Raw genomic sequence first — 16,673 nt, 5'->3', positions numbered from 1 at the left:
GCTTCAGAGTTCCTCATTAAGCTCCTTGATGGAGACAAAAATCTTCTACAGCAGAGATACAAAGTGCTTAAGTCCTAGAAGGTGAGCTCTGTTGAACAAGACTTGGAGGTTTCTTTTCTAGGGCTTACTCCACAGGTACATTGGTGAGATTTGATGCTGTGTTAGAAATCAACTGGGCTCTGTGTTCCAGGCAGTACTTTCGTGCAGAAAAGTATAGAACAACTTCATTACTTTGTTTCTTTCTTCCTTCTTTGAATGTTTCACAGACCATTACAAACATTCAAGCTTTGTTTTCATTGAATGATTAGTAGATATATTTTTTCCTCTAATTTTTCTTCTGTGTTTACATTGTTCTTGATAACTGTTCCATATATAGTTGCCTTACCAATTTCCCACATGAACATATGTGACTCATGTAGTCTGTCCTGTTGATTGTGTGGGTTTTTCACACAGCAGCACGAGGAAAAAAATCTTTGGAATTTGTGAACAAGGTGCAGCAGCTGAAATTTTTCGTTCTTTCATTTAACGTAATTGTTTTCTATGGCTTTTGCAAGGAGAAAGGTGTCTGATTCTCCTAGTTTTGGTCTAACAAGCTGTCAGTTATCTTTAGTTGTAAGGTTACAGAATTCTAGTAACAGATTCATTTTGCAAGCTTGATGTAAGGGGGGAAAATGAAGGCTAGGGTTTTCTGTTCTTCTCCTTAGACTTACTGATTTTTTTGCTGTTCTTTGCTTATCCTGCATTCCATGCACAGAGAAGGAAGTAACTGCTTGATCTTTCTAGTTGCCACTGTAAAGGAATGCACAGTGTGGGGTTTGGGGGTTTTTAAACTTTCCTGCATTACACCAGCTAGTCACTGCAATATAAATTCACACATTGTAAGGACCAGTGTAGAAATAACTGGGTTTTTTACCAAGTGCCAGTCCCCTGCATTTTATTATTGTTTCTTTTTGTCATTCTTGACTCATTTGCATAAGTAGTTACCAATAAGGCAGTCACTCTGGACTACATGTTGGAGTGACTGATGGCTAAAGCAGAAGAGACAGAATGGAAGATGCTTGCCTTGTAAGTATTTCACATTATTACATATCTCATGAAGACTTTTTAGTTCCTTAAGGTCTTATTGTGTTGATATACTGCTGGGGTTTTGGTATTTTCATAGAATCATGAAATGGCCTGGTTTGGGAGGGACCTTCAAGATCATCCAGTTCCAACTCCCCTGTCCCCTTTCACTAGACCAGGTTTTTCAAAGCCCCATCCAGCCTGGCCTTGAGCACTTCAGTGAGGGAATCCACAGTTTCTCTGAATAACCTGTTCCAATGTCTCACCACCTGCACATGGAAGAGTTTATTTTTAGTATATAATCAAACCCTACCCTCTTTCAATCTACAATCTGTGGGAAAAGTGAAAAAATATTATATTTGAATTATAGTCAACTATTATTAGAAGTTTTTGCCAGTTATTGATAGAAGAGAGCTTAGAAGCCGTGTGACGTGGCATTTCAACAAGCACTGACGGGCCACAGACCAATGGTATCAGGGAAACAATTTATACCCATGTTTTGTGTTTGTTAACAAAATGAGTGAGCTGACCCTTGTACCAACAAACTGGAATGTTCTCTCTCCCTTAGTGTAAAGGACACTCTTCAGAGAGCTGCCTGGATACTGTTTGAATATCAGCCACATTTGAATATTACCACAAAGGTAAAGGGAATCTTGGCAGTACCGAGTGGTTTACCCCAAGGTTTTCATTTTTGACATCAGATGCTGCCTGCATTTCCCCCCAGTGAATTTCCAGATGGTCATGCAAGGTGGATTGAATTGCAGCATGATCACATATGGGAGTACAGACCAAGGAGGTTTTACAGATTTGAGGCAGCTAGGAATTATTTATTTCATGTCACTTATGAAATACTAGCTATCAGCCAGCACTATAGTAACGCCACTTAGTATCTAATTTTTGTTGGAATAGTCCAAGGGGTTAGGAAAAAGAAGTGTTTAATGTCCTCCAAGTGGTGCATATTTTGTCATTTGGCAGCTTTCTGCTGAGGCTCTCCTACAAGGTGAGCAAAGTCAGATGGTTGATTTTTAGGTAGTAATAACTGACCAGTGGCATCTCCTGACTCCCTAGAATGGAAGCACTGTTAAACAACCCTCTGAGAACAGAATGCCCAAGAGTTATAACACTTCAAATCTAACTTTTTGTAAATTAGGGGGTAGGGAGCTAAGGCTGTTTTAAAGTTTTGAAAATTATTTTGACCTTTCAAGGCTGCAGAGAAAGACAGAAGCCCACATTAAGTTTGTTGGAGGCAGCTGGATTTTTAGAACAAAATAAAGCTACCCTCAGGATTACTCAGGCTGCTTAGGTAGCCTGAATCCATGAGTTTCCTGAACAGGTAGTGTAGTATGACCAAAAAAATATATTTAGCCTAAGCCACAAAGGGGCAACTGGATGTAAATAGAGCAACAGTTACAGGTAGTAGCAGTTTGAGTAAAATCAGGGATAAGAATATTAGTTCCTAAATGGGAACAAGTATGAGAGATGCAAGCTGCAAATATTATTTCACAGAATCCATTAGGTTGAAAAAGGCTTCTGAGATCATTGAGTCCAAGCTTTGACCAAACACATCTTGTCAGCTAGACCATGGCACAGTGTCATTGCTGGACTGCCCTTTCTGTGAAGAAATTCCTCCTGATGTCCATCTTGAACCTTCCCTGGGGCAGCTTGAGGCTGCTGTCCTCGCATCTGGTTGCCTGGAAGAAGAGATGCCAACTCCCAGCTGGCTACATCCTCCTTTCAGGTAATTGTAGAGAGTGATAAGGAGAATTGAGATCATGAGAGTGGTTCCAGACACTGTTTGGGGGCAGGTGTCCAAGAAGCTGCATAGAGAAAGGGAAATAAAGGATTCAGGTTTCAACTAGTCATGGAGAAAGCCAACCACAGATTGTAAAATTAACCTTTATGTAAAACTTGTTTCCTTATCTCCTGCAGTACTTTTCCATATTTTTATAAGATGTTACAGTATTTAAGTCATGCTTTTGCTTGTAATAAAAGGGTATTTTTCAGAATTGCAAGCAAATTACTGAGTTGATTCTGGTTCACCTATGTGTTTTGGTTTACATGCCATAGCATGGATACAATGCTAAATTGTAGCAGGAGTAAAACTATAGTAAGGAAAGTGGTTTGAATGGTAGACTGGAGCATTGAAAAATAGTAATTAAAACTGAAACTTTTTCTGGAAATAGATTTGGAAAATATTTAGACTGCACTTCGCTCTACTCTTAAGTAGTGGGTGCCAATAAAAATGAAGGCAAACAGAACACTGCCTTATTTTTGACAATAGGAGCAGTAACAGATGTAACAGTTTTCAGCTAACTTAGAGAAGGCTTATTATAAGACTACAAAAAATTGAGGAGTACAGGATTCTAAAGAAAATGAATGAGTCATAACTAGGATTGCCAGATCTGTCTGGACCCAGCTGCAGACTGAATAGCACATAGTCTGCAGAGTGCTCTGGATGAAGGACCTGCAGAGTGCCACTGCAGGAAGAAGGGATGCAGGTGGTACCTCTGTCCTTTCTGACTCTGAACAGAGTGTGCTTCCCAGAACCTGCCAAGTAGGCAGGGCTGGAGATTCCAGGAGCCTGCTGCACTCTGATGTTCTCCCCTGAACTGAATCAGTGGTTCCAACTGCCTTGTACAGATACTTAAATAGCCTGATGCTTTGCTGGCAACCTGAAGCCTTCACTGCCCTGGCCAAATGGGGCTAGGCAATCTAGTTCATAAAAGGAAAGATTTTCACTGGAAACTCAAATGGAGTTGGCTAAAGCCAACTCATTTCAAATGCATGGAGCTAGAGTAAATGCAAAAATAAATCTCTACACCTCTATATGGAGCAGAGCTATGTTTCTGAGATAGGTAGTTCTTAAGGATTTTCTCCAAGAAAATCTGTGCCTAAAAAATCACCAAATCATTAAGGTTGGAAAAGACCCTTAAGACCATCGAGTCCAACCTTTGATGGATCATCACCACATCAACTAGACCATAGCACTAATGACACATCCAGTCATTTCTTAAACACCTCCAGGGATGGTGACTCCATCATCTCCCTGGGCAGTCCATTCCAATGCTTAATAACCTTTTCCATGAGGAAATTCTTCCTGAATTTCACTGTCTCCTGTGCTGTGCTACTGATCTCCAGATATTTTGGGCTTAATGTTCTGTGGTTTTTTAACCATTATACATAAACCAATGAAATACAGGATTGTATTTGGTACTTTCACTTCTTCTAGCACCAAGGCACTTTTGTGAAATTGCAATTCAGATAAACAATTCAGCTGTTGCAAATGGTCATATTTAGTTCAGTCAAAGATACTTAATTTCTAAATGTCAGGTGAGTTCTGATGAATGGTTTTTCTTCATTTTCTTGATTTGTTCTACAACCTCTCCTCCTGGCATTTCAATTCAGACATATCCTCCCAAACTGGATTTGTTTTTACTTCTTTTTCTTTTTTTCCATTTTTCCTTTTTTTTTTTCCTTTTATTCCACTATGGTAATCTCTTGAAGTTTCTCTAGCAATTGCAGATAAAGAAGAAACATTTCATTTTCTACAGTGATTTTATCTTTTCTAAGCACTATTTTTATACCTTGTTCATCAGGCTTTGCAGACTGTTTGGCAGTTTTCCTGCTCTTGGTGTGTCTGAAAAAGAATTTATTATTAGCTTTTATGCTTCTTATGATTTGTTTCTCAAACCTTCTTGGCCTGACTTTCTGTTTTTCACATTTAACCTGTCAGAATTTTTGGGTTTTTTTATTTTCTTTATCTGGCACAATTCCACTTCTTGAGTTTTGTTATGGATCTGTCGACAAAATGGGGACTGATTGATTTATCAGGCTCTGGCGATGGACTCCATTTGCAGTGCAAGTGCCTCTGTTGGAAGATGGGTCTAGTTCCACTGACTTCACATGGCTGCTTGAGGTTCTGGTACCCCACAATTCCTGAATGGATGGGGCCAGGCTGCTTCTGAACGGGGAACTCCTGGTGCTGCTCATCTCCTTCTGCTGGGCCAACCAGTGCAACTGAGGGCAAAAGCCAGCAGATTAAAAGAAAAAAAAAAACAAACAAAAAAAAAAAAAAAAAAAACCAAAACAACAAAAAAAAGACTGTGTTAGAAACTGCATCCTGTTTCAAGACTTTGTAAGCTCTGTAGCACATATGGCACAACTAGGAAAATGTGAGTACCTCTCTGTTCAGTGGGATTTCTGCATTCAGCATGTTAAATTGCTGCCTTACAGCAGCTCTTGTTGCTGCAGAGCAGTGAATAATAAGTCTGAAAACAAACAGGCAACACGCATCATGTTTGCCACCCAGTTTCCCAGCCAATTCTTATGAATGGCATGGTTAGGTCACAAAAGTAAACAGGTAATTTGTGAAATGGTGTCATGCCTGCTGTGGGAATAAGTAAATTAAATATAGGAGTTCTTAAAGAAAAGTTTATAAATGTATTCTGGGGTTAGGAAAGCAGTTGAGAAAGTATAAAACAGTCAAAATTATTTCCTTATAGGGAAACTTTCTGTTACTCCTGTGTTTGACTAACATATAACCTCAAAGATCTTAAGATAAGGAAAAGACCCAAAAATGTGCCAAGTGTCTTATTGGAAAAAGAAGCCAGGAGTCTTATATTGTATTCATTCACCTATGAGAGTGAAGCAGGTTTAAAAAGGGAATGTTTTCCACCACTTGGAAGAAGAGAAGCTCTGGAAGAAAGGGTTGATGTCAAATATTTTCTACTCTGGCTCCATCACCAGGGTTCTGGCAGGTGCCCTTACAAAAATAGTGCACATACTTGTGAACATTCAAACACCCCTGTTGAGAGATGCCATTTCCACAGACTTGTTTGGGTTTATTCAGAACCTGAAGTGTTTTAATGGAAAACACAGAATATGCTCAATGCTACTGTGGCTGATCTTTTGCTCTGGATCAAAACAAAGTGAATTGCCAAAGCAGAATGAAAAGGAGAAAGGATGCCCAACTAAATCTGATTTTAAAAAAACCAACCCAGAACACAAAACCCACTTAAAATATAAGTTCCAGGTGGTGGAATAAAGTACCTGGGAGCTGAGGAAGCCCAGAGGAAGCTGATGTTTTACTGGCACTGATGCCCAGCAGCCAGGAAAAGCTGCCAGGTTAACCTGTAAAGGTGAAGCACTGTCTCCAGGCAGCTGCTCTAAGGTGCCCCTGATCCTGCCAGATGTGCCCAGTGTGGTGCTTGTGTTAGTAAAGGGCTTGGGAAACTGCAAAAGACTCAGCAGTCCTGAGGCATTTTAGCATAAAATAAATCAGTCCTGAATATTTCTAAGGAGGGTTTTAGTACATACTTGTAACTGTCTGGTCGTAATTGGAGCCCAATGGTTTATGTATCCCAGGCACTTGTGAAGACTGAATGTTGGCTTGCTGCAACAGTGAAACAGACTTTAGTCTTGGTCCAGAAGTATTAAGAGTTTTAGGTCTTTATTTATGGAAGGTCATTATTAGCTGAAATGGGCCATAAAGAATTTATGCTTGCTGTTAAAAGGAGCTGGTAAACATTTTGTCACAAGATTAAAGAGCATTGTTTTCAACCACATTGTCTAGACCATTTGACAAAAATGCAGAGAAGGCTACAGCCCAGTTTATGTACATGTCAATCTTATAAAATAAACAAAAACAAACTAAAATATCTGTCTAGTTTCAGGCAAAATGTGAACTGCAGTTACCAGAGCTATCCTGAGATTCAACAGAAAAAGAAGTAAAATATGAACAGTGGGCTGGGGCACCTTGTTCTTGGATACTCAGAGCAACTAAGGGGGAGATGGGAGTTCTCAAGTGCATCTTTTGTCTTTAGGTAGAGGATGATGTTCCGTATACTTTTTACACAAAAATATTTTAAAAGTACAAATGTCAGTCATGTAAGGATTGAAAACTCAAGAAGAATGTTGCAGGCTGTTGCAGACTACTGCCATGAATAATTATTACTCTCTGCTGAGAGTTGCCACATACACCAAAAATGCTGTGAAAGGCTCTGATTTTTTCCTGGGAAAAGTACAGTAATAATTTAGTTTGCTTGCTTACCTTACTTTTATTGGGTTAAAAAACCCTGAACAATATTGAAGAATTCTTCCAAGAATATTACTCTTTTTTGCCTCAGGCATCTTCTTAGACTGTCCTAGAAAGTACTACAGCTAAACAGATGGTCATGAACAACAAATCTGATCTCATTAAAGGGAATATTCCTGAAATGGCTCTGTCTTACAGTAGATGCAGTTCACTGGGCTGTTTTAAACTGTTTGGGTTTTGATATGTACCTGCTATCAAAACCTGTACCTGACATATGTACCTCCTTATCCAAAGGGACAAGTAATGTTTTCAAAGCAGTAAAGTGAAGTCAGATATTAGTCCATGTTTAGAGTAGCTGCATTTCAGAATGGGTACAGTGATGCCTGGGCTTTCCACTGGTGATTTCTATCCTGAAAGAAGCTGGCTGTTAGAAACTGGTATCAGCATGACCACAGACCTGTAAAGAGTACAGCTTTGGACTGGTGTTGTTTAACCCCTGCTGAAAACAGGACAAAGATGCAGAGTTAGAGTAAACCAAGGATTTTAAGGGTTTATTCCAGTGCTTGGGCACTGTGAGACCACCTGGTACAACACTGCAGGGGGCTCAGCCCGCTGCTCTTTGGAAGCAATGATCTTAGCAGTGTGCTGTGCCCAAAGGAACATGTGCCTCAGACAGGTGACATCCCTGCACAGGAGAAAGGAGGGGTGCTGTATTGGCTCTGTTTTGGATATCTCATGCAGGTGGGAAGTGTTGAGGCAGCTGAGCCCCAAGAGATGGCAGCACAACAGGAACTGTTACATTTTCTCCTTCCTAAAAGTTGTACTGTGAGCTGCAGATCAACTCATCACATCTCAGGGATCCTACATTCCCAGTACATTTTAATTAGCACTACTGATATCTTTACAATTGCATTCTATGTTAATTTTCACTGTTAATTCTAGCTTGTGTTATGTTTGGTTAGGAAAGGAAAATATGTGTAGCGCTGTGCTTTTGAGCTTCTGGCCTGAGCCATCTGGAACAGGTTATTTCATCAGCCATGTTATGAGATGGCAATTATAATTCAGACAGTGAGCAAAGCAGAACTCAGCTGATAATCTAAGGTAGTCTTTGAAAAATTATAGGCAACCCTCCCCAAACACCTGAAGTTTGCAACTGAGGTTCTTTCCTGGGAGGTGAAAGAAATGAGCCCTACTCTTTCTCAGGCAGAATTAGGGTTTGAGGCCATGTTTCCTGTGTGGTGCTATTCAAGGGGCAGTAGGGTGAAATGTGTGTGTCAAATCACTGCCTGTGTTGAAACACCAACATGTGACAATATCAAAAGCTGGCTTACTTGGCAGTCTCCAGGAACACTTAGATCAATCTCCACATCAGGCAAAAGCTCAACTTGTGAATCTCATGAAGCTTAGATGCTGTCAAGTTCTGCAAGTGCCAATAAGTTTTGCTGCTTTACCATTTTTGCTGGCAAAAACATTTGGTTCCATAAGATATGGTAGGAGCAAAATGAATGGTTTTAGCATCTAAAGCTTGGACATGTAGGGCCTAAAGTGTCAGTTATTGGAAAATTCCTTTAATGAATTCAGGTCTGTGAGGCTGGGTAAAAGATGTCTATGACTTGGCATGTTGAATGACTTCGGGCTCACAGATCTACCACCATACAGACTTGTATGCTTTGACTCTTCTCACAGTTTGAAAATTTTCTTGAAAATGTTCAGAGTGGGGGAATTTTAAAAAATGACAACAACATCCAAGAAGGGTGTTTGACAGATGTGGTTTTGGAGAAATGTAAGAACAAAATCAGAGTTTAAAAGGGAGATGAAATGTTGTGAAACTTAGAGGAAGACTTGTTTCTGCAAGGAAGATTTTCTGTTCAGGATGTTAAGTGTAATTAACTATTTTTAAGTTCCCTGACCTATTTACAGCTTTTGTCTCAGCATTTATAATCAGTCAGATTATGTTTCCAGTGCTGAGGGCTCCTGTTCATCCAATGCTGTGCTTTATCTGCAGGAGCATAGCTCAATTCACATGTGCAGTTGTCTCACCCAAAGAGAGTAAAGTTATACAACACTTTTTATGTCCCCCTTATTATATATTACACAATTTTCAAAATCCAAGTCTTAATTGGAGATATGGTTTCAACCCTAGCTATGCACAAAGCAAACTTTGAGAACATAGTTATTTAAGAGAGCCCCATTTTAAAATGGGGACAGTTCTGCACCTCCTCATGAAGACAAAGACAATGTCAAGGTAATCTAAATAAGTAATGGATTTTATAACTCAGGGGGATATTTGAGACCGTTGAAGTGAGAGCACCACTACACATGAAGTTTAGCCAACATCTTAAGCATAAATGCTGAAGGTGTCAGGACAGGGTGTTGAAAGGTGCATCAAATTGCTCATTTTATAGGATGAACAAAAGGAGGCTTATGTGCCACAAAATCCTTCCTTTATACAACCCTTCATACCAAACAGAGTTATGAAAAGGCTGTGGCTGCATCTGATTGTTTTGTGACTGATGGTAGTTACAGAAAGGTACTGAAGAAATTCCACTTAGCCACAACATCAAATCCTTTTATTTTGGAAAAATAACAGTCACCAAGCTGTAAACTAGCCCAGGTTGTGGTTTGGTACACTTTTTAATACTCTGGTTTTTATCCACTCCAGCTGTCAGATGGAGACAGGAAAAATCAAAACATTTGTACAGTATTTCTTCTTAAGGGAGCCCCTTAGGTGGTGAGATCTGGATTCACCTCCCGTCTCCAGGGCTGGAGCACCTCTGCCAGTTGGCTGATGGATCAGAACTCTGAGGCAACTATTTGGGAGCAGACTGGTGCTGCACTCATACAGTGATTCTGGCATGCATGCAATGATTTTACCATGTGATTGTAGAAAAATTCAGTGGATTAGCAAGTGAAGTATTATCAGATGAAGCAAGTTCTTTGTCCACACAGCTGGATGCACAGAGCATTTTCTTTCCTATAAAGCAGTTTCTCATTGCTTCAGTAGATTTTTCACACTTCTAACATACAGTAAGCACTGCTACTCTTAGATCTGTTAGCTCTCCAGGTTATTGAGTGTATTGAGAAACTCTGGTGGTATGGAGCAGTGAGAATACTCACTGTTAAACATTTGCCACAATGAAAATTGTCCTGGTCTTTGCTTTCTAGCCTCTCTTGCCTGTTTTCTGATCCATGAAAAACTTCACAATGTGCCCTGCAGCTTCTTCAGAAGTCCCTTGTGCAAGTTTTTGTTAGGCTTTTGGGAACTTTATCAAAAGTAAGTAAATTGGTTCTTGTTTATCTGCCAATGTATAGACACTGTTTGAATGATTCCAGGTGAGTGTTTAATTTTCCATGCAGTGCAAGTGATGCAAGCAATTCACTGAGAGATAAACTGTCAGAAATGGCCTGGAGCCTCTGGTGTTGTCATTTTTGAAAAGTAATTTGGACCATTACAGCCTGATTGATAACAAGATACGGAGGTCTCGAGCTTCCCTTTGGCTTCAGTACAACTTGTGAGGCCTCAGCACCTCTAAAGCAGCTCAGTCCTGGTATCTCAAGTTAGATTTAGAGGCTTAGAAGCAACTTTTATTATTATCTGTTATATCAACTGTAATTCTGTTTCTCAATCTGTTACACAGAGATGTATGATAATAATTTCAGGTTCCTTAGAAATAAAGAGTTTTCTCAAATGGGATACTCAACAGAAATTCAACATAGTTGTTTAATGTCCTTGTCTGTCTTTCATTTCAGTGTTCATCTTTGGATCCACTGTAGTCTTTGCTGTGTCTGATTGCTTACTTTTCTCATCCCATAAATGTTCTTCTTGACCTAGTAAAGCTCTGCCTGTGGCAAAGTTGCAAAACACCTGAAAAAGTACTTTATTTCCTTCCTCTTTAGTCATAACTGGAGATCTGCAAGTTATGCTTTTCCTGGAGAAATATTTCATATCATAAACTGCTCCCTTAAGCATGGGGTCAGTTTAAAAAGAGCCAGTGTTTGCAGACTAGCCATTTGTTTTCCTTTGAATGTTTAATTTGTTTATTCCTGTTTTCAAATAATCCCCAAGCAATATAGTTCCTGTAGCTGTGATCATCATGAATTTGAGTTATTCACCTCCCAGAGGGTCAGACCTTTCATCAGTATGCCATTGGCACAGAGCAGAGAGTGTTGCATATTCATTGTCCAGGACACCAGCTAGAGGGCCTCCAAAAAACCCTGACTTTTTTTTTGTTCTCAGAGCAAGGAAAACAATCCCTTCCCTTCTCCAGTCCCTTGATAAGGCTTTCTGTCCAATAACGGTGCTCTCTGCTCTGAGGCACATTTAACTGTGAAGTTTGCAGCGGGAGAGGCTTTCCTTCAAGCTGTTAGTGTTTTATCCTGGCAGGCTCCTCGAGGTTGTTGTGAGGAGTCTAGCCAGTTGGTGAGCTTTGTAATCTAAACCAGCTGTCCCAGGCTGAGGCCCCCATTTGCATTGTTTAACATACTTAGAAAATGAAGTGTTCATTTTTAACATTCCTCCTCCAATTGGTTTAATGCTGAATTACAGAAGAGAACTAAGCAAAACCAGGTGCTTTCTCTGTATTCTCTCCAGTGTCTGAGGAGGTACAGACGGCTCCCGATCTTCTCCATTACTTGCCATTTCATTCTTTGGACTATAAATGACAGAGGAACTGAAGTGCTAGCAGAGGGTAATGTTTGGAAAACTTTCTGGTTATTCATCAGCACAGACTCTGGGTTTTTTCCACCTTTCCCCAACAGTGTTGGACATGCAAGGATTAAGAAGGTAAGTGGTATGCATGAAACTTCTGTGCTTACTGACGGGAAACCTGCTTGTGGAAAATAGCTGTGGCAGGGACATGTTATGCCAATCCACTTGCAAAAGCCATTTGCAAAGGGATTTCAATGGTCAGAGGTGGGGAAAGACGATCTGCCTGTTACTAAAGCTGTGCTGTCTCTGACGAGTTCCTTCTTGATCTGTGCTTATACTCTGTGCATCTGCAGCAGTGCTGAACTGCAGCAGCCACGATCCCACTGGCTACAGTGATTGATTGAAGTTAATTAGTTACTATTGCAGAAAATTGGTGGTTTAAAATATTTTGCCTGCTGGGCAAGCTACTGTGACCAGCTGCATGTAATGTTGATAAGCTGTGCTGCATGTCTGTTAATAATTCTTGAGGGGATTTTAGATCTAAAGTAACGAGCAAATTGAGATCATGGGTGCAGACAGAACACATATGAGGCAGTAAGGTCGCTCCCTTACCAAAAGGAAAGAATATATCATCTTGTAGTAAAGGAAACTAAAGACTGTCTAAAAATGTTTGAGTTTTGTCTGGCTGTTTTGTGGGGGATTTTGTTATCGTGCACTGTCCTGCAGCAATGTGCAGCACAGCCCAGTTGCTGCATATGTCAGTATTCTGCTATAACCTGTTGTATTCCTTCCCAATGCTTTTTCTCACTCCATGCAAAGTGAGTATGCAGTCCTTATAGAATTGTACACTTTAAAATTTCTTCAAAGAGATCTGAGGAATCAATAAATTAAATGCAAGCCTAAATGGACAAAATTGTAGTTTGACTGCTTTACATTGAACTCTAAGGAAAACTCTGTGCAGAATTTGCCTTTTCTTGTCACTCAAAAGTTGCCAACGAGCACAATCTGTCTCCACAGCACTATGAACAACAATTTTAGGGTTTTATGTTTACTTTTCAGAGCTTGTCAAATTTGTGGTAATGTGTCGGTCATTGTGTGTGGTTTTGTCTGATGCATTTGTAGGTCTTGCTCAGCAGCTCGGTTTGCACGCTGGAAATCAGGAACAGCTCTAAGAGAGAAAGTTGGTAGCTCACATGGGTAGCAGAACTAAGGCTACCTAAAATATCCCCTGCTTCCTGTACTGGTTTTGTGGGAATGTATTGTATCCAATTGCCATTTAGAATTTCAATCCAAGATAAGCAAGGTGTGGATCTAATGGTACTAGGAAGTTTTATATAAATCAGCAGCAAAAGAATGAAATCCACAGGACCAGAAAAAAAGCAGTTTCTGACTGTGATTTCATGGTTTTCTATCTGTTAGTAAATATTTGGAGGTGGAAGGTTACTTGACCATAATTTTTATGCTCCAGGCAAGGAGCTCCAAAAATAGATGTAGGGCTCTTTTAGTGAGGGAGCCTTGTCTTTCAGTTGCAGTGGAGAGAGACCCAGTAGGGAGCACTAGATGTGAAGATGATGTACCTGGGGAAGGCTCCATTGAAGAGAACAGCTTCTGGTAGCTGGTGACCTGGCACAGTGTGTCTCCTTCAAGGCTGAGCAAAGGGACAGAATCTGGCCCCAAGCAAATGGATTCATCTCAGATAGAGCCTCTGGGGATGAAATGCAGTTTAGCAGTTGGAGCAGCTGGCTTGGATTCAGGACCTCCTGCGTGACATGTCTGCAGCCCTGCCAACACTTCACGCTGTGAGCTTAGGCAGGGCCTTGCTTGGGTTTACCCATCTGTAAAACGTGCACAGTGTGCAAGAGAAGCCTTCATTTTTGCAAAAGAAAGGTGCCAGAGAGGGGGAAAACCCCTTTATTGAATACTGCACACTTGTTCATCTAACAGCTGTTGCATTGGGTGTCATAAAAATCAGATTAGTCCATAGACATTTGCAGTCTGGTTTCAATCCCAGTACCATCATAGTCATTGGTTTGAGACCTGAATCTGGCCCACAGCTATATTTCTCCTTCTCCAAAGGCCAAATTCATGTTAGCAAAACTGGAATACACTGAAGTGTCACTAGAAATTAATTTGTCCATGTGTATTTAATTCTATGTAACAAGCCTGGATATCAGAAGGTTTTCAGCCTATTTTCTATGCACATTACAGGATACTGACTGCTTTCACACTGGCTGTCTGCCTTTCAAGCCCTGGAAAAGCACAGGTGAGAGGTGCATGCAGAGATGTGTGTACTGGTTTGTACTCAAGTGCTATATGGCATGAAACTTAACTGGCTAGCAGGTGGATAGGAAGCTCTGTGGTCTGGGGTTTACATGGAAAGGAAGTTGTGTGGTCTAAGGGTTTAGAGGGGAGAACCTGGAGCCAGCAGGATTCTGGAGTTGAACATGGATTGAGCTTATTGACTCATCCTTGCCAGCTCAGCCAAATATCCCTGTAGAAACCTGGACGTCGCTGAAAATCTGACTCTGCCTCTAAACTGAACACTTCTGGAACAGGAAATAAGAAAAGCTATGCCATGAAACCAGAGACTGCTCAGTTCCATTGTGAGAAACATCTGTATTTGGAGAATTCATTCATAGAAATACATCTCTCTTCTGTGTACAGCAGGATCAAGTCTTAAGACTGTTTAATTTTGGACTGTGATCCTGAATGACTGCATCCCCAGTTTTTATTTTCACTTAGGCCCAAACCCATTTCTGTTCAAGACAGTGGATGGAAGTAAAGCAGTCCAGTTCTTGAAATAGCAGAATCATTAGTTCTTTTTATGCTCAGGCTCCAAGTAACTTTAAATTGGGAAAAACTGTTCCTAAAGGCATGTTGTTTGGATCTCTAGTTAATAGTCCAGGTATATTTGGTATCCAGAGCAGTGTTGCTAAATACCTTTGCCAAAACCCTCTGAAATGTAGTTGTTTTTCTTCTATTACATTGAAAAATTCCTGCACTGGTCATGCTTATTGATATTTTTGTGATTATTGGATCTGTATGGGAAATGCTTGTCATGCCCCTGGAGAATTTTTGAGATGTCTTTAAAGACTTGTTGTTATGATTTTAAAAATATTGTTTACATTAGAATTTTTATAAAAACATCTTGTAATATAAATTGATTTTTGAAGTTGCTTTGAAAAAGAAACTTGAAGCTGAAACAATAGCAATGACTTCTTTCTGAAGATACTGAAACTGTAATTTTGACAATATTGGAATCTTTTCTAGAATAAAGTTCTACAAAGTTTTTGAAACCAGTCCTACAATAGTTTCAGTGTTTCTGAATTGTCATTTTTTGACCAAAGCAAAATAATTTTCTTAACAACTATTTGAGCTGTTCCAGCTAACCTAGGTGTTGTGTATGTATGCAAAAAGGAGAACAAAAGGTAGAGTACATACATTCTTTAAAACATGAGGGTGATTATACATTCTCCCATTAGAATATCTTGGCTTTCCACAACATGATACCAAAACATCTTGGAATGCCAAAACAAATGAAGGCAGAATTCCTCCATACTTGTCTGACACTTCTAGCAGTGGTTTTGTGTATTCATATGTGCAAGTGGCAGGTGCAGTCCAAACAGTGCCATGTGCTTCACTTCAGTCCTGTCCCTGATTCCTGCAATGACCCACTTCCACTGACTCACCCCTTTAACCCTTTGTCTCCCATCTACAACTTACTACTTTTCCAAACATCAATTAAGTGCTTTAATCTGCCACTCATGAAATCCAAAAGTAAGCGTCTTTATCATTAAGATACGACAAAAAAGGAAGGATCTTGAGCACACTCCATCCCTCTGCCCTCTGGTGGCTTCAGTGGTTCCTGTTTCCTGGATATCTCTTGCTTACATTGCCTAGTACAACCCATTTACTGGAAGATCCTGTGCTTGTGTCAATTGCTTTGCCCCTTGCTAAATAGCTGAAGGCTCAGTCAAAAGCTAGGAAGAGCAGAAAATCATTTTAACAGGCTTTGAAACCTTTATCACCTGGACTTTCACCAATTTAGAGATGCTGAGGTCACTCAGGAGGTATCGAAGACTCAAGGCTGCAGCCCTGATCATGACCAGCAGAATAGGAAGGAACAAGGCTTCCAGTAACCTTAAATGCCTATGACATGTTGTATAAAGATTTATCCTCTAAAAACTACAAGGTTTGGTGGAAAGGAAGAGCCTTATTTTTTTAAGCTTGTTATGTTTCAACCGTGGCTCTGGATCAGTCAGTGCCTGACAAGTTGTGTGCTGAATGGGCCGTAAGGGGAGTTTCAGAGCCTGTGGGAGATGTAACAAGGACCTTCGAGATGAACCCCCCTGTTCTGGCAAAACCAAAACCCCAAACTAGAAAACTGTAATTCTGTGCTAACAACTCATAACACATTGAACCCTTGTACTCATAACTCATTGGGGGCCCCTGGGCAGAGGAACAGCCTGACACTGCCATCCCCTGAGGGTGCCATTCTTGAGCTAAGGGACTGGAACCTGTGCTGAGGCCTCAGGGTCGTGGCTTGCTGACTGTCCTCTGGGGAAGGAGCTTTATTTTGATGTACTGTACCCTGCTGAACAATTGTACTAATCATAATAATCCAGATGAGCATTTGACTCTGCAAGTCTCTCATTCACCATCACTGAGTGTCCTTTTTTCTCTCATTTTAGCAGCAATGCACTAATGGGTTTGACCTGGACCGTGCCTCTGGGCAATGCTTAGGTAGGACTTTGATTAAATCAATATATTTAAATTTGGGTTCAGAAATCCTGAATTTATTGAGTTAACATTGTGGTGCTCCTACTATGTTTTAGATGAAAATTTCTTACTGTGTGATAAATGTGTGTTTGTATACATGTATATACAACAAATATGTGTATATATAAATATGTGTGTGTGTGTGTCATT

At 40.2% G+C, this 16,673-nt stretch overlaps 1 protein-coding gene across 2 annotated transcripts in view; it reads left to right on the top strand.

Annotated features, from left to right (window-relative positions):
• Positions 1-11,418: 11,418 nt before the first annotated feature.
• FBLN5 (fibulin 5) overlaps positions 11,419-16,673 on the top strand; it is a 46,777-nt gene continuing 41,522 nt past the window's right edge. The window contains exons 1-4 of one of the 2 annotated variants that reach the window (XM_059474830.1): positions 11,427-11,516; positions 11,688-11,879; positions 13,953-14,007; positions 16,436-16,487. In XM_059474830.1, the coding sequence (XP_059330813.1) occupies positions 11,788-11,879; positions 13,953-14,007; positions 16,436-16,487 (199 nt within the window). In that variant the 5' untranslated portion in view covers positions 11,427-11,516; positions 11,688-11,787. Of the gene's footprint in view, positions 11,880-13,952; positions 14,008-16,435; positions 16,488-16,673 lie in introns of both variants that reach the window. The other variant, XM_059474831.1, reaches the window with a different exon arrangement.

This window comes from Ammospiza nelsoni, chromosome 6 (genome assembly GCF_027579445.1).
Source record: "Ammospiza nelsoni isolate bAmmNel1 chromosome 6, bAmmNel1.pri, whole genome shotgun sequence".
Classification (NCBI taxonomy): domain Eukaryota; kingdom Metazoa; phylum Chordata; class Aves; order Passeriformes; family Passerellidae; genus Ammospiza; species Ammospiza nelsoni.
Note: the sequence above shows the minus strand (reverse complement) of the source record. Positions and strands in the feature narration are given on the sequence as shown.